We start from the raw sequence: 25,685 nt of genomic DNA on the forward strand, positions 1-25,685 counted from the left end.
AAGGAAGTGGGGAAAGCAAGAAAATTTCTGGGTTTGGTGGCACATGTCCATAATCCCAGCTACTCGGGAGGTTGAGGTAGGAGGATCACAAATTTGAGGCCAGCCTGGGCCATTTAGCTAGACCCTACAATCTCGACATAGTAACTATGTATAGTACAAACATGGTAATCTTTTTTTTTTTTTTTTTAATGGTGTTGGGGATTAAACCACTGAGCTACACTACATCCTCTGTCCTTAATAAGTTTTAAAAATTTTTGAGACAGGGTCTTGCTAAGTTGCAGAGGCTGGCCTTGAATTTATGACTCTCTTGCCTCAGCCTCCTGAGTTGCTGGAATTACAGGTGTGCACCTTCAGCCTTCCAAGTAGCTGGAATAACAGGTGTAAACCACCACTCCTGGCTCAAACACAGTAATCTTTTTTTTTTTTTTTTTTTTTTTGGTACCAGGGATTGCACCTAGAGGGGCTTAACCACTGAGCCACATCCCCAGTCCTTTTTATATTTTATTTAGAGACAAGGTCCTGATAAATTGCTTAGGGCCTTGCTAAATTGCTGAGGCTGGCTTTGAACTTATGATCCTCCTGCCTCAGCCTCCCAAGTTGCTGGGATTATAGGCATGTATCACCAATGCCTGGCTCATATACCTTGTAATCTGTGACTAAAAGTAAAAAATATGTCAACATAATTCAATAGATTTTCTTCCCATATAAATTACAAAAGACAAAGATTCTGATCATGATACAAAGACAATTAAAACTTCAATTAATGGTGCCTGCCTATAGTCCCAGCTACTCACAAGGCTGAGGAAGGAGGATGACTTGAGACCAGGAGTTTGAGACCAGCCTGGGCAACACAGTGAGACCTCTGTCTCAAACAAAAACAAACAGGGGCTGGGGATGTAGCTTAGTAGTACTTTCCTACAATGTGTAAGAGTTTGATCACCAGCACCACAAAAAAACAGACAAAAAAGCCTCCCCCCCACACACAACAAATAAATCTTCAATTCACAAGGCATCCTTGAAACAAAAGTACTTGAGCGTTACATTTTGTTTCCAATACTCACAGTAGAGTTGGCGAAAATTGAATTTGAATTGGCTGCAGAATATCCTGCATTAGTCAAGTCATCGTTACTCTGCAAAGAGGAAATTCAATAAAGAAGTTGCTTCAACTGTGAGAAGGAACAGATTTTTATGTCTATGATGTTCTAGGTAATACTTACAGATTTATTACTAGGTCCATGTAGAAAATAGTTCAATGCTTGTGGGTCTCTAGAAAAGAAAAAAAGAAAGAGGGGAACAACAAATAAACAATTATCTTCACTTAATTAACTATAATGAGTATATAGCTATATATTTACTAGGGCAAAAAGAAAATGACATTAGCCTGAGAAAATCTCCTTATTTTAAGGCCATTTTCTTAGTAATTCTTTGTTTTGTTTTGTTTATTGGCACCAGGAATTGGACCCTAGGGTGCTTTACCATTGAGCTACATCTGCAGCTCTTTTTACTACTTTACTACTAATAATTTTTTTTATTTACGTTGTTCCAGTTCCAATTATCATTCCTTTCTGCCTCCTAGGATTTTCTTTTCTTTTTTATAGTACTGGGGATCGAACCCTGGGACCTGTGCATGCTCAACATGCGCTCTACCACTGAGCTACACCTGCAGCCTTTCCTCCTGGGATTTGTTAAAAAAAAAAGTTTAGTAAGCAATTACTAAATTATGACCCCCATGTTGATATATCTCTTTCTCTTCCTGCTATAACTATGATGATCATTTAATTTTTATTAAAAAATTGAGCAGGTTTCAATATACTTTTAGGCTGTTTTTGTTCAGTAAATGCCACACATTTAATTCATCCTGAGTTTAAAATAAGCACCTTACCCAATAAGATCAAGGAGACACGAGTCATCATCATCATCCATGACAACTGTAAAGACAGGAAGAGGAAAGCATGTTTCAGTCAAGCAGATTGAAAAGCCAGTGGTATCAGTGCAATGTAAGAACATACCTTACGCTTTTTTAGATAAATAACTGTGTAATTCATGAGATAGCCCTCTAATTGCTTATTATTAATGAGATTTAAAATTTTTTTGTGGTCTCTGGACATGGTGGTGCATACCTGTAGTACCATCTACTTGGGAGACTGAGGCAGGAGGATCACTTGAGCCCAGGAGATTGAGCCCAGAAATTTGAGGTCAGCCTGTGTAATACAGCAAGACCATGTCTCAAAATAAATAAATAAATAATAATAGTAAGTAAAATAAAATTATGTGGCCATTCAAGAAAATATTGTTTAAATTGTGTTTATTGAAAACAAACCCTCAACTTATAAGTCAAGAAAGATTGTGAAAAAAACAAAGATAGTTGGCAGCAACTTCTCCCTCATGCAAATTCCCCAAAGGGACTATAAACGAAGAACAGTTCATTTCCTCAAATGTAGAATGAACAGGAGAGAAATAGCATTTTGTTTTAGAAAAGACCTCATAGATTCAGAAGTTTTTCATTTGGTGACTGGATGTTTCTAAACATGGAGAGCAATCTGGATTTCTTGCCATATTTTGGCTATCTTTAGGAATAAAAAAAGTGGGTTCTCTGCATTTTAAGACAGAAGAGGAGGCCCTCTGGCCGCAGGCTTTGCTATGGGCTCTGGCCTGCAAGGCTGGGGTTCTTTCCCCTGCAGAGGCACTGCCACTGTTTGATTCCAAACAATCCATATCCCAATACTAGAATGTTTAAAGTAGAAAATCTTAACCAGAAGTTCAACCGCACTCCAGGATCTGACTCCCTCTCTCCCCCACCAGCGGCAGCTTCAGGCTCAGCCAGCACGACTGTGCTCTGGCTGAAACCATAACAACTGTACAAATTCCAAGAGCAGTTCTCTCCCGAGATCTAGTCAACTTACACTAGTGATCCGACACCTGGCAACACTGCTTCGCACCCATTTTGAACCATGCGTGGAATAATTTACATCACGGAATGCCAGGGCCAAGGGTTCTGGAGCAGTTGGAAAGGGCAGTTGTGAACGGCAGTTGGACGGAGGAATGAAATCCTGAAGAGATGCCCAGAAGAGGGACACGCCCGAAGAAGGCAGAAGAGATAGTCTCTACTAAATGTTTTTTTCACTGTTGAAATTGCCATCTCCTCTCCAGTTCCCCCCAATTTGCCATTCTGTCAGTCACAAGGCCAAACAAATACAAAATTCATTCCTGTCACATGGAAGGGCACTCAGGAAGAGTCTGGAAGGGTAAGTCCTCCCAATGTGGAACCTTCCCATTGGTGGATGAATCTGTGCAGTTGTTGGGTGATCTGGGTGATTACAATCCATCTGAGATAGAACGCAGTGGAGAGCAGAAATGATGGGTGAGAAAGGAGGAAGAAAAAGTGGGAAAAGTTTGCCAAAAGGTGACATCTATAGCTGAAACTAAGAAGAGCAGCCAGCTAAGTGAAATCTGCTCTTTAGGACCCAGACCAAGTTATTCACAGGCATGCTGGCATGAATGTACTAGCACAGCGTGAGTTTTGAGCAGTGAAATGGGACTGGAAGGGAAATCAGGAAAGCTATCATCAAATGGATATAGAAAAATCTGTGTGAAGGGCTCCCCTTAAATCCTGAAGATATTTACTGTGGTAGAACCACGTTAGCTAGAGTTTAGTATTACTATCCCAGGGGCCTGCTCTGCAGACATCACAATCGCATGGAATAAATCAGTCAATTGTGATGTCTAGTTAAACTATAAAGTGGATATTATTTCTTTACTTCATCGTGAACATTAAAAAGGAGTTCTAGTGTATCCTTCCTAAGTTTATTTTTTTAAATGTCTGGGCTGGGGATTTAGTTTAGCAGTATGGCACATCTGAACATGTGGGAGGCCCTGGGGTTTGATCCCCAGCTCCATAAAAAATAAACAAACAAATAAAATACCTAACAGTCTCTGATACAAACTAATTAATAAAAAAAAAAAAACATAAGTAAAAAAAGAGCCTACACCAAAGAAAATCACTTGTACAACTCTTTCAGCTTCCCTCCATACTTGGTGCCCTTTCCCTATTTCTGATACTCCGAGAAAGGAGGTCAGCAAAGGCCACAGAGGCGTCACTGCCACGAGGACTTGCAAGCGTACAGAATGTTTGCTGTGCCAAAATTCAAAGTGAAAGCTACTCCTTAAATAATCTAAATAAAATAATTTTATAATATTGGATTAAATTAAAGCCACATGCATCATTCTCTATCAAACCAAGGAGGCTGCTCAAACACTTGACTTAAAAGAGCCTCCCTGAGGATATCCAGCCTATGAGTGCATTGGGGACCCTACCAGGCAGGCGGCTTCCTCAGTCCCCTGCAGACAGAACTCTTAAGAGTCTTCACAGTCAAGGGCACCCTGAGAATTCTACTTTTTAAAGGACCACACTCTTTTCTGGCTTTAAACAGTTTCAAATTACAAGAGATGGACCTTACCCCTGCATCCCTGGCTTTAAATTGTGCTGAAATGCAGTCTAATCCTTTCCCCAGAATGATATATGGCTCATTAAAGTAAAATTATAAAATCTGACTACAGTTCTAGCTGGGTGCAGTGGTGTATGCCTATAATCCCAGCAGCTTGGGAGGCTGAGAAAGGAGGATCACGAGTTCAAAGCCAGCCTCAGCAAAAGTGAGGCGTTAAGCAACTCAATGAGACCCCGTCTCTAAATAAAATACAATGAGCTGGGGATGTGGCTTAGTGGTCAAGTGCCCTTATATTAGTTCAATCCTAGGTATCACCAAAAAAAAAAAAGACTACAATTCTAAAATGGAAAGACAATTCCAGGATCAGACTAAAAAAGGAGGAGTTTCTTTGGATTCTCAATTCTGAATTCTAATTAAGGCTCTATTTTTTTTTTTTTTTCATTCAAGTAATAAGCCTGGAGTCACTGGATAGATGTATGACACCAGGTGAGTTTTCTACAGCTGTGTGAAAGATGGTCCTTGTCCAAGGGGAGACTCCCTAGATCAATGGTTGGAAACTATTTCTTGGCAACAGCTATTACCAAGCCACAGTCACTCAGAAACAGCAGCTCTTGACAGCAAGGTTTGTAAGGGAGGGAAGGGGAATAGGTCACCCCGCAAGTTCAGAATCACTACCATGGACACTGGAAACACCCTTGAATATATTAAAACTAATATGTGGACCCATACCTCACACCTTACACAAAAATAAATTCCAAATGGATCTAAGAGTTAAATGAGGGAGTGAAGGAGAAAGAAACTTAAAGTGCTAAAATAACACATGGGAGAATTAAAGAAAAAAATCTTGGCACAGGGAAGTCCAAGTATGTCACATAATACAGAAGTCACAAAAAATTGACAAATTTCATGCCAAAAATTTTAAAATTCTGCACAATAGTCTGGCATAGTGATGCATACCTGCAATCCCAGTGACTTGGAAGGCTGAGGCAGAAGGATTGCAAGTTCAAGGCCAGCCTCTGCAACTTAGTGAGACCCAGTCTCAAAACTAAAAAATATAGGGGGCTGGGGTATAGCTCAGTGGCAGAGCACTTCTGGATTCAATCCCCAGAACTGCAAAAACAAAACAAAGCAAAACAAAGAATACTCTGTATCAGCCTTTTTTTTTTTTTTTAAGCTGGGGATTGAACACAAGAGTGCTTTACCACTGAACTATATCCTGGTTCTTTCTTTTTAATATTTTTTAGTTATAGTTAGACACAATACCTTTATCTTATTTATTTATTTTTATGTGGTGCTGAGGATAGAACCCAGGGCCTTTCATGTGCTAGGCAAGCACTCTACCGCTGAGCCACAACACCAGCACCCCCCCACCTCCCCCCACCCCATTCTTTTTATTTTAAGACAGGTTCTCACTAAGTTGCTGAGTGTCTCACTATGTTGCTAAGGCTGACATCAAACTTGCAATCCTCCTGTTCAGTCTCCCAAGTCACTGGGATTACAGGTATACACCAATGCGCATGGTTACATCAGCTTCGTAAGGAAATATCTTAAAAACAATTTGATTTTCGTTAGGGTCAGGAAGAATATCAAAGAGTTCTCACGCAGAGATATGAAGAAAAATGACAGACTATTTAAATTCTTTTCACATGAAGGAAAGCTCTAGTAACAAGAAACCTATTGGTATCAGGAAGATGTATTTCAGCAAAGCCAGCTGAGCTCTGGTTCTTTAAGACGCTCTAAGATAGTGGCAATGGGAAAAAACTAAGCTTGACTTTTGAGAGCCAGAAAACAGGATTTCAAATCCTTCACAAACTGAACTTTGGCATGTGAGCACTAGTTGTGTTTTCTTGACTTCTTATTCTTCCAAAAATATGGCATACTGAAGATGATGGCCAAGAAACTGAAATTTTAAAAGGCTATCAAGGACTTACTAAAGTATGAAAAATGACTGACATTTTCTTTATATGAATTAATTATGGTACAGCATCAGTACATGACATAATTTCCCAGTCACTTACAAATTCACCTCTAAAAGGTGTTCAAGGGTAGCACAGAATCACATTTGGACTTTAAGGAATCATGAACTAGGAATGATTGCAGTCTTCAGAATGTTTTTTTCGAGCTATAGTCATTTTTATTTTTATCCACATACATACCATTTCTAGTGTTCTTTATTTCTTTGAGTAAACTCAGGTTTCATCTGGCATTATTTTCCTTCTCCTAAAGGATTTTCTTTATTATTATTATTATCATTATTATTTTGGACCGGAAATTGAACTCGGGGGTACTTGACTACTGAGCCACATCCCCAGTCCTATTTTGTATTTTATTTAGAGACAGAGTCTCACTGAGTTGCTTAGCAACTCACCATTACTGAGGCTGGCTTTGAACTCTCAATCCTCCTGCCTCAGCCTCCTGAAGTTCTTTTTTTTTTTTTAATATTTATTTTTTGGTGTAGATGGACACAACACAATGCATTTTATTTTTATGTGGTGCTGAGGATCAAACCCGGGTCCCACCCATGCTAGGCGAGCGCTCTACCGATGAGCACAATCCCAGCCCAGCCCCCTCCTGAGGTTCTTTTTATTTTTACAGCAGGTCTTCTAGTGATAAATACTTTTTACTAGAGATTGAATCCAGCAGTGTTTTACCACTGAGCTACATCTCCAGTTACCTGCCACCTTATTTTTTTGGAGACAGTGTTTTGCTAATATTGGCTTTGAACTTGCAATCCTTCTCCCTCAGCCTCCCAAATAACTGAGAATACAGACATGTGCCACCATGCCCAGCACTTTCATGTCTTTAAAAAGTATTTATTATGGGCTGGGGATGTGGCTCAAGCGGTAGCACGCTCGCCTGGCATGCGTGCAGCCTGGGTTCGATCCTCAGCACCACATACCAACAAAGATGTTGTGTCTGCCAATAACTAAAAATAAATAAATAAATAAATATGTTTTTTAAAAAAGTATTTATTATGCCTTAAAAAGCAAATAGTTATTTTTTGCAGTGATGAGGATTAAACCCAGGGCCTCACACACGGTAGGCAAGTATTCTGCCACTGAGTTACATCCCAACTCAATTATTATTATTATTATTATTATTTTATTTTATTTTACAGTCCTAGGGACTGAACCCAGGGATACTCTACTACTGATCTACATCCCCAGCCTTTTTTTTTTCAAAAAAAAAATATTTTATGTCGTATTGACATTTAGAAAGAAATAAATACCCCAGCCCTTCTTATTTTTTTATTTGAAGACAGTGTTTCACTCAGTTGCCAAGGCTGGCTTCCAATTTGCAATTACCCTGCCTGAGCTACCACTCACTGGGATTATAGAAGTGCACCACTGTGTCTGGCTCCTACCTTTATCTTTGAAATATATTTTCACTGGGCATATTGTTCAAGATTAGACGCCCCCCCCATTTGCCCCCCCCCCCCATTTTTAAAGGTATTGCTGCATTGTTACTCATTATTTCCAAAGAGAAATTTGTTTTCTTTCTTTGTTTCTTTTATTCATAATATCTTTTCCATTTGAATTCTGTAATTTTATCTTTACCACTAGTTTTAGGCTATATGATTATAATATGCCTTGATATAGTTTTCTTCATACTTTTGTGCTTGGGTTCATTAGGCATATAGGATGCAGGTTTCTAGTTTTCCTTCAATTTAGAAAAATCTCAGTTATAATGTTTTCAAATATTTTATGCTCCTCCCTCTCCTTCTGAGAACCCAATTATAAGTGCATTATTAGGCTGCTAATTGGTGTGCGTGTGTATTTCTTTTTTGGGGATAAGGAGGTTTCAGTCTTTTTTTCTCTCTGGTTTTCATTTGGATAGACTCTATTGCTGTATCTTAAAGCTTACTATTCTTCTCTTCTGTAGCGTCTAATTTGCTTTTAATTGGTAATCCCGCCAGTGTGTTATTTTCAAGCACTATTTTCATCTCTAGAGTTCAATTTAGGTCTTTTTTATATCTTTCATGTCTTCATTTAATATGCCCTATGTTTCCTTATCACTATTTTGTATAAGCTGAAAAAGGTTAACATTTTAATGTTTCCTCTGTCATTGTTGGGCCTTTATTCATTTTTTTCCCACTCTTCATTATGAGTGATATTTTTCTGGTCATTTTTCATTGGATGCCAGACATTTCCTTCTTTTGGGGTGTGTATATATGTGGGGAGAATGGGGTCTTGCTAAGTTTGCCCAAGCTGGCCTCAAACTCCTAGGCTCAAGTGATTCTCCTGCCTCAGTCTCCAGACTGAGGTATGCACCATCACACCTCATTGGCCATTTGATAAATGTGATCCTGGGGATTGAGCCGAGGGATACTACCACTAAGCTACAACCCTACCCCTTTTATTTTTTATTTTGAGACAGATTCTCACTAGGTTGCCCAGGCTGGCCTAGAACTTGTAGAACTAGACTCAGCCTCCCAACTCACTGGAATTACAGCTGTGGGCCACCACACCCAGCTACGGTTTGATCCTTTTAAACTTTGTCAATCTTCAGTAGAGGGTCAATTTTGCCCTGTACTGAGGCAGTATCCTTCTGGTTACTCCACCTGATGTCCCATGAATTACAAGGAACTTTGCACACTTGTAGGTGGGCACAAACTTTTGTACGAGTTCCAAGTCTTCTTTCCTCTAATCCTTTCAGGTGGTCCTTTTCTAGGACTTGGTAGTTTCCTCATACACATGGACTGATCAATTATCTTGAGGAAGGTGTGTAGGTTTCAAGAGTGTTCTCTTTGTGCACCTCTCTTCTCGCCCCACCTGTGAACTTTAGCCATTTTCACCTTCCAGCTTTATTAGCTCAACTAAGTAAGACTGCCAGACCACATCTGGGTCGACTCCCTCTGCTATGACCTTCCAGTGGGCAGGGACACTGATATAGCTCATGTTGTTTGTTTTCTTTTGGGGTGTGTATGTGTGTGGGGAGATGGGTCAAGAGTCATTGTTCAGTGCTGCCTGATATCCAATGTCTAACCCCTACTATTTCATATATTTTGTTCAAATGTAAGTTTTCTTATGTAAAAAGGTTATGATGATTATTCCACCATAGCCTTACAAGAATTAATTCTAAGTTTTTGTTTCAATTAAGAGTTCATCAGGGGCTGGGGATGTGGCTCAAGCGGTTGCGCGCCCGCCTGGCATGCGTGCGGCCCAGGTTCAAGGGAGAAGGAAGAGCAGAAATTTAAATTGTTTGCTCAATTTTCTCCTGTGCTTCTTTTTGTTTTCTACACTGAAGAACAGCTTAGAAAATGGGAGAGCCTGCTTCTTTATTTGTCTTTAATCAAGTTTAGGGAGTATAAAGAATATCAGTACCTTGCACATATTATATGCAAGGTACTATGATAGGGACTGGGGATATCAAGTGAATGTTACATAAAATATAATAATAAGCAGAACAAGATGGCGCCCCATGTAATCCCAGATACTCAGGAGGCTGAGATAGGAGAAGATCTCACAAGTTTGAGGCCAACCTGGGAGACCCTGTCTCAAAAGAAAAAAACATAAAGGACTGGAGCTATAGTTCAGTGGTAGATTATTCCCTGGGTTCAATCCCCAACACAAACACACATACACACACACACACACACACACACATAGAGTAATAACAAATGTAAATACCTTGAACATCAGAAAAGCAAGGCTGAAAAGTGAACTAATGAGACTAAGTGTGGTGGCCCACACCTCTAATCCTAGTGGCTCGGAAGGCTAAGGCAGGAGGATTGTGAGTTCAAGGTCAGCCTCAGCAACTTAGTGAGGTCCTAAGTAACTTAGCAAGACCCTGTCTCTAAATAAAATATAAAAAGGGCTGGGGATGTGACTCAGTGGTTAAGTGTCCTGGGTTCAATCCCTGATAATCAAAAAAAAAAAAAAAAAAAAAAAAAATGAACTAACGTATGTAGACAATTTTCCAAGGAGTGTCATGATCAAAAAAATTTGTCACGAATAACCATTTACTCAGGCTAAGTAATTATTTATGTCATTCAGGATATAAAGTATTGTTATCTTATTCCTTTTACCAGGGTGTAATTGTTCTGGGCTGTTAAATTTTATAATTCTAAGACCTCAATTTCTGGCATGGTTTCTGCTTATAAGAGAACTTACTCTTTTGGAAGAAGGATGTGTAAAAATTTATCACACCTGCAAAGTGAGAAGTGATAGAAATTTTTGCAGGGGTTCCCAAGCTTCTTCAGGTAAACTTGATTAAAAATAGAAGTAAAAAGCTGGCTCCTCTTTCCTAAGCTGTTCTTCAGGGTAGAAAACAAAGGAGGCACAGGAGAAAACTGTACGATTTAAATATCTGTCCTCCTTCCTCCTCCTTTTTGCTTTTCTTCCCTCTTATAGGGTACATTGAGTCTATATAATTCAGGCTGTTGAACTCATTAAATTGTTCTTATTTCTTAAAGTGATTTCAAAAAATTTAAAATGATTATAAGGCCATGATAGAATAATTGGGACTACATTTACCTTCTTACATTATATTTTTTAAAAAAGATTAACAATTGGATAAAAGATTAACAACTGGATAAAAGATTAACAATTGGATAAAATTTATGAAACAATGGGCTTTAGACACTGAATATCAGGCAGCATAGAAGAGTACTTTTTGTGAAATAAATGACCTTGTGCTAGAAGAAAACATGACTATTTTCCTGATTATATTGATTTGCAATAAAAAGAAGGTATCAAAAGCAACATGACTGGTTCTGAGTTTTTCAGTTATTTTTCAACAAAGAACTTCATTTATTTTGTCACCAAAGGTTTCTAGCAGCAAAGGGAAGGTAGGAAAGACGAAGAAAAATTACTAGGAGAAAAATTCAGCTATTAAAAAATTCCCTCAAAGTCAGAAAAGATGACTATTAATGTACTAAAACCTTGATGCATCTCAAGAAATGCAAAATTTGAAGACCTTTAAACTTTTGGGGTTTTTTCCTTTTTAATTGGTGCATCTTAACTATACAGAATAATGGGCTTAATTGTGGCATATTTATACATGCATATAACATAACTTGATCAATTTCAGTCTCTAATACCTCCCCGCTTTAAATTTTAATTCCAACTTGGAATGATGTGAGTAGAAATGTGCCTAAATGGGCTGGGGATGTGGCTCAAGTGGTAGTGCGCTCACCTGGCATGCAGGCGGCCTGGGTTTGATCCTCAGCACCACATATAAACAAAGAAGTATGTCCGCCGATAATTAAAAAATAAATATTAAAAATTCTCTCTCTCTCCCCCTCTTTAAAGAAAAAAAGAAAGAAAAAAAATAAATATGCCTAATATCAAGCATTCCAGTTGGCAAACACAATGGGCTGTAATGTGGGGCAGCACAGCAACAATGCTAGAGGCCTGGGAACAAAATCTGCCAAGGCTTCACAGAGGCTAGGGACATGGGGGAAATGATGAATTTGGAAGTCATAGGACTTGTTTTAGATGAACACTTGTGATTAACAAGCCCCAACCTCTTGGGGCCCCTTTATTTCCATCTCTAAATGAAGTTAATAGACCACATTAGTAAATTTTAAACTTTGTTCCCAGGGCCTAGGATTCTTTGAGGCATCCAGGAGCTGTTCTGGAAGCCTACGAAGGTTGTTGGTGGAGGCACTCTGACACCTCACTTGTAACCATACATATCCTTCAACTGAGTGGTTAAACTCTTACTTAACTGGAAGAAAAAAGTTTGAAAACCATTTAAGTTCTTCAGCATCTAGGACCACCAGAACTCAATGGTTTGCAAGGAATGGACTATCAACAGTGATTAACTAAAAATGGAAACACAGGAATCCATGAAATTCAAGAATTTATTATTATTTCAGCAAGAGAATAATAATAAATATAGGGCCCAAACCTAATTAAGATAAATTCCAGCCAGGTATGGTGGGCATGTCTGTAATCCCAGCAACTTGGAAAGCAGAGGCAGGAGGATTGCAAGTTCAAAGCCAGCCTCCGCATTTTGGCAAGGCCCTAAGCAACTTGGTGAGTCCCGGTCTCAAAAAATAGAAAAGTCTGGGGATGTGGCTCAATAGTTAAGCACCCCTGGGTTCATTCTACTGTACAAAAGAAAAGAAAGAAGATAAACTCACTCCAACATAGTACTAATGATCTTGAGTTTAATGACTATAAGAATCATTAACCACACAAATCATTGTTTCTCAAACTCTGGTGTCTGAGGAAATAATCTTAGGTGGTCTAAGTTAAGTTTGAGAAACAACAGATTCTAAAATTATCTAGAAATACACATGCTAAAAAACTTTAGGGCTGGGGTTGTGGCTCAGTGGTAGAGCGCTTGCTTAGCATATGTGAATCACTGGGTTCGATTCTCAGCACTTACTATAAATAAATAAAATAAAGGTCCATTGACCAAAATAAGTAAATAAATTTTGGAGCCAATAAAAATTCTGCTTAAGGGACTAGGTTGTGCCTTAGTGGCAGAGTGCTTGCCTAGCACATGTGAGGCATTGGGTTCGATCCTCAGCACCACATAAAAATAAATATACAAAATAAAGATATTGTGTCGTTGTATAATTAAAAAGTAAAATAAATTCTGCTTAACATGTTTGCTAGACTACTCAGAACACACACACACACACACACATATATATATATATATATATATATATATATATATATATATATTTTTTTTTTTTTAATTTTGATCTTTTAAAAACTTTGTGATGCTGGAAATTGAATCCAGGGTCTTGTACATGCTAAGCAAGTGTCCTATCTTTGAGCTACACCTCAGTTCCTCAAAATTTTGAAAGTCACTAAGAATCTACTGACAGAAGATCTGTGTACACATCATCTGACTGATGCAAAGATGGCCCTGGAGTGAACATATTTCAACTGCTAATTCTGTACCAGTTTGGGTGGAGAGGTGGCCCCAACTCTCAATGAAGGAGGGTATCAAAAGAAACTATTGGTTGAATCTCAAGTCTTGAGTGGATCTGGATATACAAGAGATACAAAACTGAAAGTACCAAAGCCCTCAGCATTGCAGAATGCTTTTCGCTGCCCACTCTCCCATACCAACCAGCTGAGAGTGGAAAGAATGAGCAAAGCTCGATTATAACAGATTAAAACACTGACTTCAAATATTACTAATAGAAAGCCAGGTACAGTGGTGCACACCTGTAATCCCAGCTACTCAAGAAGCTGAGACAGGAAGATCTTGAGTTCAAAACCAGCCTCAGCAACTTAGCAAGATTCTAAGTGACTTCACAAGAATCTGTTTCAAAATAAAATTTTAAAAAAGGGCTAAGGATATGGCTCATTGGTTAAGTGCCCCTGGGTTCAATCTCCAGTACCAAAACAAAACAAATATTACTAATAGACTATCATCTAGACATTAACAGTTAAAATGATATTATAGTGCTATACTCATAAGCAGGAATCTTGTCATATTCATCTTTATGTCCTCAGTAAATAGCATATAAACAGGTACAATAAATTCTGAACAAATATCTAGGGCTTAAATGTAGGCCAGCTGCATTTTATGTAGTGTGTGCTCCCAAAGACTTCATGTAACTAGACTCATATAATTCTAATCAATTCTGACATAAAAATGTACAATTTGTTTTTTAAAAATTTTTTTTTAGTTGCAGATGGACACAACACCTTTATTTTATTTATTTTTATGTGGTACTGAGGATCAAACCTAGTGCCTCACACGTGCAAGGCACGCGCCCTACCACTTAGTCATAACCCCAGCCCCCCGAAACATATGATTTCTTACAATCTATTGGCATTGAAATGTTGCAATTCCTGATGAATTGTAAGTATATTACATTCTGCTAATGTTTTTAGATGTAATAATGAAGTTGGGTTTATATTTTTAATAAGAACCTTTATCTTTTAGAGATCCATACTGAAATAGGTATAAATGAAAAAACATAATGGTTGAGATTTGTTTCAAGATAATAGATACAGGAGTTGATTATTAAAAACATGGAATCCTGGGCTGGGGTTGAGTAGCTCAGTGGTTGAGTGCTTACCTCGCATGCGTGAGGCACTGGGTTCGATTCTCAGCACCACATAAAAAAATAAATAAATAAAACAAAGATAGTGTCCATCTACAACTAAAAAAATGTTAAAACCAAAACGAAACAAAACATAAAATCCTGTCTACCCCCAAGCTCATTCCTTGGATATTTTGATTTACCAGGAATGTGAAGTTATTTTTTACCCTTGGGAAAATTTCAGGCAAATTAGGAAACCTGTCCTAAGTGGAATAGAGTCAGGTGGGACCTGCCAACAAGAACCTCTGGTTGGCTCAGAAATACAAATTGAGGCTCCACCTCTCCAAACTCAAGTTTGGGCATCTGACTGAAGAAGATGCTGTGGTTGAAATCTTATTTGGGATGTATTGTCCTAGGCCATCTTCAGGATTGTTCTCTTTTCACCCTTTCCCACTAATAATCCCTTTGTTTCTCCTTTTTCCTCTTTACTATATTTACATTAGAACCTTAGCTCCACCAGGTTGAAGTTTATGTCTATTTACTGATGAATGTTGGCCCAGAACAGTACCTGACATAAAATTGAAGCTCAGTGAACATTTTTAAAAATGAGCTTATCACCCTTTCCAAGGTGTTGACCACAAAATGGCAAACCTGCCACAAAATCAGCCATGCCAGGGAGAGTGTGTTTATTCCCTTTTCCTTGAAACTTACTTCAGTTTTTCAAGAACATATGTATTTTCTTTGGAGACCAGATTATTCCTATGGGAGAACAAGTAAAGAATGTGTAATGGAGGGCTGGGTTGTAGCTCAGCAGTAGAGTGCTTGCCTCGCATGTGGAAGGCACTGGGTTCAATCCTCAGCACCCCATAAAAATAAAATAAAGGTATTGTGTCCACCTAAAAGAATATTTAGAAAAAACTAAAAGAATATTTTAAAAAAAGAGTGTGGAATGGAGCAAGTTATTCCCCACTATTCCCTACACTGGTCAATGCCACCTACCTAGCCCCTAGACACAAGGCATTATTTCTAGTACCTGCCCTTGCCCAGGTGATAATTTCCATATCTAAAATGTTCTTCCTCTTATTCTACACCTACTGAAATTCCAACTATTATTCCAACCCAGCCTGAAGCCCACCTCTTTGAGTCCTTCTCAGATGGGCTGCCTTTAGAATTCTAAACAAGAATGCCAAAAGCAACAACGATGTCTTTGGACACTGCTCAGATCCTGCTTTGCAGTAACATCTTTTTTTTGTTTTTTGGGGGTTTCTTTTCAGTACTGGGTATTGAACGCAGGAGTGCTTTACCACATTCCCATCCCTTTTTATTTGTTTATTTTGAGACAGGGTCTTGCTAAGTTGCTCAGAGCCTTGCCAACTTGCTGAGGCTGGCTTTGAACTTGTGATCCTCCTTCCTCAGCCTCCCAAGCTACAGGGATTATAGGCGTTTGCTACTGTGCCCAGTTTATCTTTGTTATCATGCCTTTCTTCTAACTAAGGCAGAGCCCAAATTTAAATAAATACATCATCAAGTGTTATGAGAGTACTTACGGGAGCAATAATATTTCCCATCTCAAAGCCAGGCAACTTTTAGTCTCTGTGGTATTTTACATCTGCAAATTGAATATACTGGCCTATTACAGTAAGTCTTCATTTTGTGCCTCTTTCCAGCCCACTGTCCCTATAAGGAATCCTTGGCTTGGCCACCTTGATAGAATATTTAGCATTTTAAACAATTCTTTGTACTTGTCCTTCTATTTAGAAGATAAAAGACCTTCCCACATTATCTCTTAGTGGTCAAGCGACAATATCTACTTATTCTTTAAGGCCTGGAGTAAAATGATATTGTCCTTCTGTAGCTTTTTTTTTTTTTTTAACTTCCCAAACAAAATTAATTGCTCACTTAACTGCATCCCTAGAGCATGCCTGACACACCAGCAAGGCCTGACACAGATGACAATACTTGTTTTTCTGATTCCCCCATCAGTTTACAAGTTCCATGAAAGCTAGGTCAGTTTTGTTTCATCTCTGTGCAATACTTGATATGTACGTGACCACTAAATGTTTACTCTTTTGAATTGCTTTCATAAGATCTTGGTCTCTAAAGGACTAACTTTATCAAGGGTAATGTCAGTTGCTTTTCATTTAGTTTCTAAGAATATGCAGCTAGGAGACATATTACAGATTTTTTACAAATGTAACGCCTAATGCTGCTCACCATTTCACAGTTCCACATTGGCTTATTCTGGATTCTTATTGTCTAACAGGATCCTTGTTGTGTAAGAAAAGCCATGAGGAGCCAACAGATTTCCCATCTCTGCTCCTGATCAGAGAGTCCAACTCTTTCAAGTATAAGGAAATAATAATTTTGTAAGATCCACAGGACAAAAGATAAGATAAACCATTTAATACTTAATAAACCCCTGACCACCTGAAAACAGGGATTTTATATACTGAGCATAATTATAATTCATTTAAGTTACCAAGTGTTTAGCATAGTAATTTATTAATAATAGTTATGTTCATTAAAATGTTTAGAAGTAAATATCTAAGTTGAAGAATATCTGACACAGCCATATATGGCTTTTTGAGGGCACCAACATTAGATGTTAAAAAGAAATACACAACTTTATAGGAAAAAAAACAACAGATGTCCCAACAAAAATATTTTTATAGTTTCTTTATTGTGTCTTCTAAGAAATAGAGGGCATTTTAATGACTATGTTTAAAAACAATACATGAAAAATTATTGAGAAATGATACAAAAAAATGTTACTATCCCAATTTCATTTTTGCTTTTTGCAATTGGCTTTGTTGCTCATGCTGGACTTGAATGTGTGGACTTAAGCAATCCTCCCAGCCTCCCAAGTAGCAGGGACTACAGGTGTACCCCACTGTAACCAGCTGATTTCCTTTAAATGTTAAGCAAAATTAAGCTGAAACTATTTTTATGATAATTCATAATTCTTTGGTACATAGAATGTCAACTCTTCACTTATAATACCAAATTTCTATTAAAGAATTTTTGTATTATACTTCCAAATAGAAGTTGAATTCCTGTCTTAATCATTGATTGCCACATTAATTATTTTTTTCCAAGAATTAACCAGGGCTGAGGCTGTGGCTCAATGGTAGCACACTTGCCTGGCAAGTGTGAGGCACTGGGTTTGATTCTCAGTACCATATATAAATAAATAAAAAATAAAGGTCTATCAACAACTTAAAAAAAATTAACCAGTTAAGAGAATCACTTCTCAATGACAAGCTGACTTAAGCCACAAAAGTCAACAGTATGCCAATACTGAAACTAGCCATTCATAAAGATGAGTCTGCTCATGTATCAACCAATAGCACACTATTAAAAATTTTAGAAATAAAAATAAATAAGTACAACAGCAATCTTAACTTTTATCTTCAAATGACCTGAATACTAAAGAGCTGCTCTGACACTTTTCTGATTTCTAGGTTTATTCAGAAAAATGATATATTTTATTCAATGAAATGGAGATTTATTTAAGTCATTTATTTATTTATTTTGGTACCGGGGATTGAACTCAGGGGTACTTAACCACTGAACCACATCCCAGCCCTATTTTGTTTTTTATTTAGAGACAGGGTCTCACTGAGTTGTTTAGTGCCTCGAAGTTGCTAAGCCTGGCTTTGAACTAATGATTTTCCTGTCTCAGCCTCCCAAGCCACTGGGATTACAGGCGTGCGCCACCGCACACAGCTAGAATATATTTTGACATACTGTACACAAATGGAACACAACTTCTCATTCCTCTGGCTGTACATGGTTCAGTGTAATCATATATGCATATAATGTCTGTCTCTAAAAGGGATTAATTTATTTACTTTTTATAGAGAATTTTTTTTTTTTTTTTGGCAGTCCTGGGGATTGACAGAACCCAGAGACGCTTTGCCACTGAGCTATATCCCTTTTTAATTTTTTTTATTTTGAGACAGGGTCCAGCTTAATAGCCCAGGCTGTCTTAAAATTTGTGATCTTCTAGCTTCAGCTTCCCCTAGTCGCTGGGATCACAGGCATGTCTACTGTGCCTGGCTAGAGAACATTTTAAATGAAGCAAAAGCAATAATGCTACCAATGTGACCTTTTCTACTTATAAAACAAGGTATACTTTAATCATAGATAGTAAAAAAGGGAAAACTTATTTGCATTTCTACCCCATAGTCACAAATTAACTGAAATACAGTATTGTAAAAATTAAATGATTAAAATAAAAACTGCTAATCTTTCTCTACCATTGCTCAGTGTATTTTATATATGGCATTGTCCCCATATATGAAAATGTTTTTAAAATGTTTGGAAATGATAGTAATTATAAATATATGTATATTCTTTCTAGTGTTATTATCAGGGATCTAGTTAAAGTAATTATGCAAACTCTTGACTCTACTGTTCTGTCAATGAGTAGCATTCAAAATATTTTGGTTTTGCAGCATGTTCCAAGAAAAATGAGTCCTTTGGAAACAACCAACAATGTAAACAAACAAAATTCCATTTGCAAAGGCAGTGATGTTATCAAGGAGGAGATGCTGGGGATTCCCAGACTCAAAAGCCAGACTCAAAAGGAGGATCTGTGATAAAATCAACTTTTTAAGGAGGAAAAATAAGAATACTGTTTTTTAAGCTTAAAAATGATTTAACAAAGAATATAAACCAGTACATAAAGTAGACTGCTACTGTAAGCAAAGATTTCACAATAGGTTTCTACAAAGATTTTAAAGATGCTGAATTATTTCTCAAAACTCTCTTTTAGAGACAGACTATCTATTGTAAACATCTTTTATAAACTCTCATAAATGTTATGTGAGCTGGAATTCGTTTTTGTGGTTATTGCTACCAAAAGACCATAAGGTAACAGAGTTTTAGCTGGAGAAGATGAAAAAATTTTAGAAAAAGATGATTGTGGTGGTTGAAAAACTATGTTAATGTACTTAATGCTACAAAACTGTATACATAAAAATGGGAAAATCAGGGGCTGGGACTGTAGCCAGTGGCAGAGTGCTTGCCTGGCACATGTGAGACACTGGATTCAATCCTTAGCACCACATAAAAATAAACAAATGAAATAAAGGCATGCTGTATATCTACAACTACAAAAAATATTTTTTAAAAAATGGGCAAAAAAAAGTGGGCCCAAATTTTCATCGCATCGGATTAGGCTCCAACTTCCTTAACAAGTCTCCTAAAGCACAAGAAATAAAATCAAGAATTAGTAAATGGAATGGATTCAAACTAAAAAGTTTCTTCTCAGCAAAAGAAACAATGAGGTGAAGAGAGAGCCTACATTTTGGAAGCAAATTTTTGCCACATGCATGGCAGATAGAACACTATATAAAGAACTCAAAAAACTTAACACCAAAAAACCAAACAACCCAATCAATAAATAGGCTAAGGAGTTAAACAGATACTTATCAGAAGATGTACAGTCAATCAATAAATATGACAAAATGTTCAACATCTCCAGTAATTAGAGAAATACAAATCAAAAGATTTCATTTCATGCCAGTCAGAATGGCAATTATCAAGAATACAAACAACAATAAGAGTTGGCGAGGATGTTGGGGGAAAAGGTACATTTATACATTGCTACTGGGACTGCAAATCTGTGCAACTAATACGGAAAGCAGTATGGAGATTCCTTAGAAAACTTGGGATGGAACCACCATTTGACCCAGCTATTCCAATCCTTGGTCACTATCCAAAGGACTTAAAATCAGCAAACTACAGTGACAAGGCCACATCAATGTTTATAGAAGCTCAATTCACAATAGCTAAACCAATCTAGATGCCCTTCAATAGATGACTGGATAAAGAAACTGTGGTATATATACACAATGGAATATTACTCAGCATTAAAAGAGAATAGAATTATGGCATTTGCAGGTAACTGGATAGAGTTGGAGAACATCATGCTATGCGAAGTAAGCCAATCCCCCCAAAAAACAAAGGCCAAATGTTCTCTCTGGTAAGTGGATGCTAATCCATAATGTGGGGGGTGGGGCATGGGAAAAATGGAGGAACTTTGACTGGGTAAAGGGCAGGGAGAGAAGGGGAGGGGTATGGGGGCAGGAAAGATGGTGGAATGCAATGGACATCATTATCCTAGGTACATGTATGAGTGCACAATACATCGATATATCGTGTACAATCAGCTACATCATGTACAGTCAGATATGAAAAGTGCGCAACTGTGTACAATGAATCAAATGCATTCTGCTGTCATATATATACCTAATAAAAATAAATTTAAAAAAAAACATATAAAATAATTCTATTCAAATAATACTGTAAGAAACAATTATAATAATAATTTCAAGAAAGGCACTAATCTGCTCTAGATGCCAGGAGAATAGGTATAACTTGAGATTAAACCAGGAAACACAGCTATCATAGTGAAAATCCTGAGAATAAGAAAGGACCAGACCAGAAAAAATTCTCTGTGGAACCTACAGTAAGTTAGACAAAGTAGAAGACATTATAATCATTAAATAGAGAAAGTATTGTGAAATGTCACCTAATAAAAGTTTAGTCTATATTGTTGCAAATATATTTACTTTTCAAATTAAAAAATGGGCAAAATTGTAACTTTTATGTTATGTATATTTTAACACAATAAAAATTAAAGCATTTATGAATATTCTTATTTTTGTACAAAGTTCATCAGAACTTGTTTGTATATAACTAGTCCTACATCTTCCCTCAAAAAATATATTTCTGGAAAAGTATACTTTTCCTTCAACAAGCTTTAGGGTAGATGGTCACCGAAGGGAATGACCATCAACCCCAGCAAGCAATGGGGGAAAGAGGTTGAGACAGTTCACTCTGCAACTCAGTGAAAAGCACCACATGCAGCTGTGTTCAGAAGCTGTGACGCCAGGCGTGGTGGTGCACACACATAATCCCAGCAGTTCAGGAGGCTAAGGCAGCCTCAGCGACTTAGCAAGGCCCTAAGCAACTCAGAGATACCTGGTCTCAGAATAAAATATAAAAAAGGGCTGGAGATGTGGCTCAGTGGTTATGTGCCCTTGGGTTCAAACCCTGGTACCAAAAAAAAAACAAAGAAAAAGAAATATTCCTGATGACTGAGAAGTATTCTTAACTCTTTCTGTGCCTTTTATAGTCTGGCACTTATCCCTTCTCAGAATGACATTTTTAAGATGAATATAGGATTTTATTGAAATACAGTTATAAAGCCTTTTAAAATTGTAATTCTGTTATGTATGTGATTTTTCATGGATGCATTAAAATAGAAGATTTAATGGAATATCTAGTAACCACTAACATTTGGAAGAGAGTAATCTCTCAAGACATATGCAATTGTAATGGGATATAAAAATATCTTTCTAGGTATGGGGCTATAGCTCAGTTGCAGAGCATCTTCCTAGCATGGGTTCGAGCCTTTGGACCTCAAGAAAATAAAACAAATAAAATAATACAACTACAAAAATTAATACAACTACATTAATTTTAAATACAACTACAAAAATTTTAAGAATCTTTTTATTCTGTAATGAATTCCCAGGCATTATATACTATTCTCTTTGTGACCTTCTTCCATTGCTTTAGGAATTGATAAATTTCAGTCATAGTCTTGAGAAAATAAAAGATGTAGGGCTGGAAATATAGCTCAGTTGGTAGAGTGCTTGCCTCGCATGCACAGGCCCTACGTTCAATCCCCAGCACCAGGAAGAAAAAAAAAAAAGGAAAAAAATAAAGATGCAAAAAAATGTTTTAAAAATCCAAATTTATGGGGGCTGGGGTTATGGCTCAGTGGTAGAACACTCGCCTCACATATGCAAGGCCCTGGGTTTGATCCTCAGTACCACATATAAATAAATAAAATAAAGTTATTGTGTACAACTACAAAAAATACACATTTTTTAAAAATCCAAATGTACAGAATCCCCCTTTCCCAAATTCTATCTACAGATCTTTTAAGAGTTAAGTCCAAGGAACGCTTATGCTACTGGGGTCCAGGGTGATTGTTAAACATGAAGTGAATAAACTCAATCCATTAAAAAATATAATGGAATTCTAAACATTTGAATATAATTTCCAAGATATTTTTATACTCTAAGCACACAGTGGTCATTTCAATAGTTTTTATGTCCTTTTGGCAATGCAGTTAGGGGAAACGTATACCTGTTTTAGAACACAATCCCATCTTCTGAGATATTATCTACACCAAAATGTTGATCCCTTGGGAAGGAGATAAAGACTTTTCATTTAGTGCAACTTTATCTTCTATCACTTTTGGGTCATTTAAATAGGACAGACTGGTAGTTCCACTATCACTGTTATTGAGTAACACCTTTCTGAACAAATTAGGGTAATTCTCTCGTTTCATTATGATTTCATAGTGTCACTGTAAGAACACCTTATTTCCCTCTCTAAATATTCAAATTCTTAGATTTTTGCTTCACTTAGTAAAATTATTTTTCTATGATTAGAAATCTAATAAGAATTAGATTTCTTATCATTAACTTTTTCTTTAATGATAGCTTACAACTTTTGTTAACTTTCTTAACATTTGCATTATAATTTTTAATACATTAAAATAGCATGATAAAGCAGTACCATCATAATTTATCACACTAATGATAGTGTGAACTCTACCAAATGATTATTTATTATATGTCTGTGTTAGAAGGACAGTTTAAAGGATTAAAAGAACCACAAAAACATACAAAAGTATAAAATACATCACTGCTCTCAAATATCTGGTTATCGTCATAGAAAGACAAGAGATGCATCTGAAACGGTTTTCTAAGCTGCAGAAAGCTTTATTAATGTGCATGAAAATAAATATGCACTAATATGGATACTTAGAGTAATATTAAGGCCCTTTTGCTATTAATTGATATACTAACATACATGAGGTGATAAACACTGTTAACAGCAGTTAACATTTACTAAGTATTCACCTGCTACCAAGCCCTTTACACAGTCCAAATCCTTCTAATGCAACTTTGCTAAGCATATATCATTACTCCTATTTTTTGTGTAACTCTTGTTCAACACTGCAGAGTTTATAAGTAGCAAGACACAGGTATGAACTCAAGGCTCTGAGCCCAGGCTACTTCCCATTTCTGAGGTAGGAACATAAGTTTTGGAAGTTTGATTTCTATAAACATTTCCCATGCCCAAAGATAGCAACTATGAATCCTAAAACACTTTCTTATATAGTGAAAAACCTCACTACTCTATCTAAAAATCTTTCTTGTTTTTTAAGACATGGAGTTTTGCCACATTGCCCAGGCTGACCTCAAACTCCTGGGCTCAAACAATCCTCTAACCTCAGCCTCCTTAGCAGAGTAGTCTCAAACTACTATAACCAACTTCAAAGCTACTGTTAACTACAAATGTGTTTTTTTAAGTCAAATCATTGCCTCAATTGGAAATCTTCATGATTTTTTTAATACATGAGGAAAATTTCAAATCTGTTTATGTTCAAGGCATTTCACAAACTAATTCCAATATCCCTCCCTTCCTGGCCTCCCCCCAACCCCACCCCTCTCTTCCACTGAGAATTAAACCCAGGTGTGCTTCCACTATGCCTGGCTTACTTTCTCTGCCCCCCCCCCTTTTTTTAATGAACTTCACTGAATGCTAAGAAACTTTCTCATTGTCATCCCCTCTCATATAATCGTCACCTAACTGTGGTCTTTCTCATCTAAATTCTTCTGCTTCTGCCATCTTCTTCTGGTCAATACACCCTCTTTCTCCTTTGGGCTCAGTTCCTATTCCATTCCCTATATGTAATCTATCTCAATGGCTCATTCCCTTATATCCTGCAGCAGCTCATCAGGAAATGACACTGGCTGGCCTTTCAAAATAGAACCAATATCCAACCACATATCCAACCAGTATCTGACCTCTCTAGTTCAAGCCATTGTCATTTTTTACTTGGGGTCCGTGCTTTTGTTCTTTTTTCCTACAATCTATCCTCAACCCAATCTACAGCGTGACCTTTTAAAACATAATCAAAACCTTTTAATGAATCAACATGTCCCTCATTGTAAAAAGGCAAATTCCTTTTCTATGCTCAACTGTGAGTACCTGTATCAGCCTACATAAATGCTGTCTGCCCTTTTCCAGCCATTCTGAGTTGTCACACCCAGAACTTACTAGACTTGATCAAGTTTCCAGTTCTTTTTATGGGGGCAGGATTACCGGGGATTGAACTCAGAGGCATTCAACCACTGAGCCACATCCCCAGCACTATTTTGTATTTTTTTTTTAAAGACAGGGTCTCATTGAGTTGCTTAGTGCCTCACTTTTGCTGGGGCTGGCTTTGAACTCCCAATCCTCCTGCCTCAGACTCCCTAACCACTGGGATTAACAGGCATGCGCCACCACACCTGGCAAGTTTCCAACCTTTTACTGGTTGCTCTCTGCCTGGAATGTCATTCTTCCAGATATTCTCAGGCTTGCCCATGACTGAAAGATCTACTGTGACTATCTTCTTAACTACTAGAGTTCCCTGTTTTTTTTTTGCTTTATTTTCAAACCTATAGCATATTACAAGGTTTACTCTGTTTTCCCCATGAGAGCAGGGTAGTGTATCCTGGGAGGCTTATCTGTAGAGACATGTGGCACACATGTTACTTAATAATATTTGTATTAATATTACTTAATAATATTTGCTTAGGGAGTTACTTAATAATATTTGCTGAGGGAATGGATGGATGGATGCCCTAACACCACTTCAGTCAAGTCTTTCTCTTTTGTTCTCACCTGTATCACTCATTTAGTACTCATTATATATTGATTTTTCTGGGTACATGTTATCCGCCTACCTAGATTATGTACCCCTGTGCTAAGTGCTGTGCATAAAATTAATATTGAAGGGGCTGGGGAGGTGGCTCAAGTGGTAGCGCGATCACCTAGCATGCATGAGGCACTGGGTTCGATTCTCAGCACCACATAAAAATAAAATAAAGATACTGTGTCCACCTAAAACTAAAAAATAAATATTAAAAAAATTAATATTGAATAAATATTTGATGAAAACAGTGGTATGGTTCAATAGTACGGTACTTGCTTAGTATATGTGATACCCTGGGTTCCAGCTCCAGCACCACAAAATAAATAGATAAATATATATTTGATGATGAAATATCAGTTCAGTGCCTTTTTCTTTCAGAACTGACAGCTACAGTAATACTGTTTCAAAATGAGACACTCCACTTAGAAAAGCAGCATTCTGAGCTCAGGTATAATTCAGTGGTAGAGCTTGCATGCATGCAGCTCTG

At 37.3% G+C, this 25,685-nt stretch overlaps 1 protein-coding gene across 6 annotated transcripts in view; it reads right to left on the minus strand.

The window, feature by feature from the left end:
- Nucleotides 1-25,685, minus strand: part of Bicral (BICRA like chromatin remodeling complex associated protein) — a 106,654-nt gene that overhangs the window by 40,567 nt on the left and 40,402 nt on the right. For all 6 annotated transcript variants that reach the window (XM_071613381.1, XM_071613376.1, XM_071613380.1 and 3 more), the window contains 3 exons: nucleotides 1,883-1,928; nucleotides 1,218-1,266; nucleotides 1,062-1,130 (listed from right to left, as the gene is read on the minus strand). In XM_071613381.1, coding sequence (XP_071469482.1) covers nucleotides 1,062-1,130; nucleotides 1,218-1,266; nucleotides 1,883-1,923 — 159 coding nt within the window. In that variant the 5' untranslated portion in view covers nucleotides 1,924-1,928. The remainder of the gene's footprint in view (nucleotides 1-1,061; nucleotides 1,131-1,217; nucleotides 1,267-1,882; nucleotides 1,929-25,685) is intronic.

Source organism: Marmota flaviventris, chromosome 6 (genome assembly GCF_047511675.1).
Source record: "Marmota flaviventris isolate mMarFla1 chromosome 6, mMarFla1.hap1, whole genome shotgun sequence".
NCBI lineage: Eukaryota > Metazoa > Chordata > Mammalia > Rodentia > Sciuridae > Marmota > Marmota flaviventris.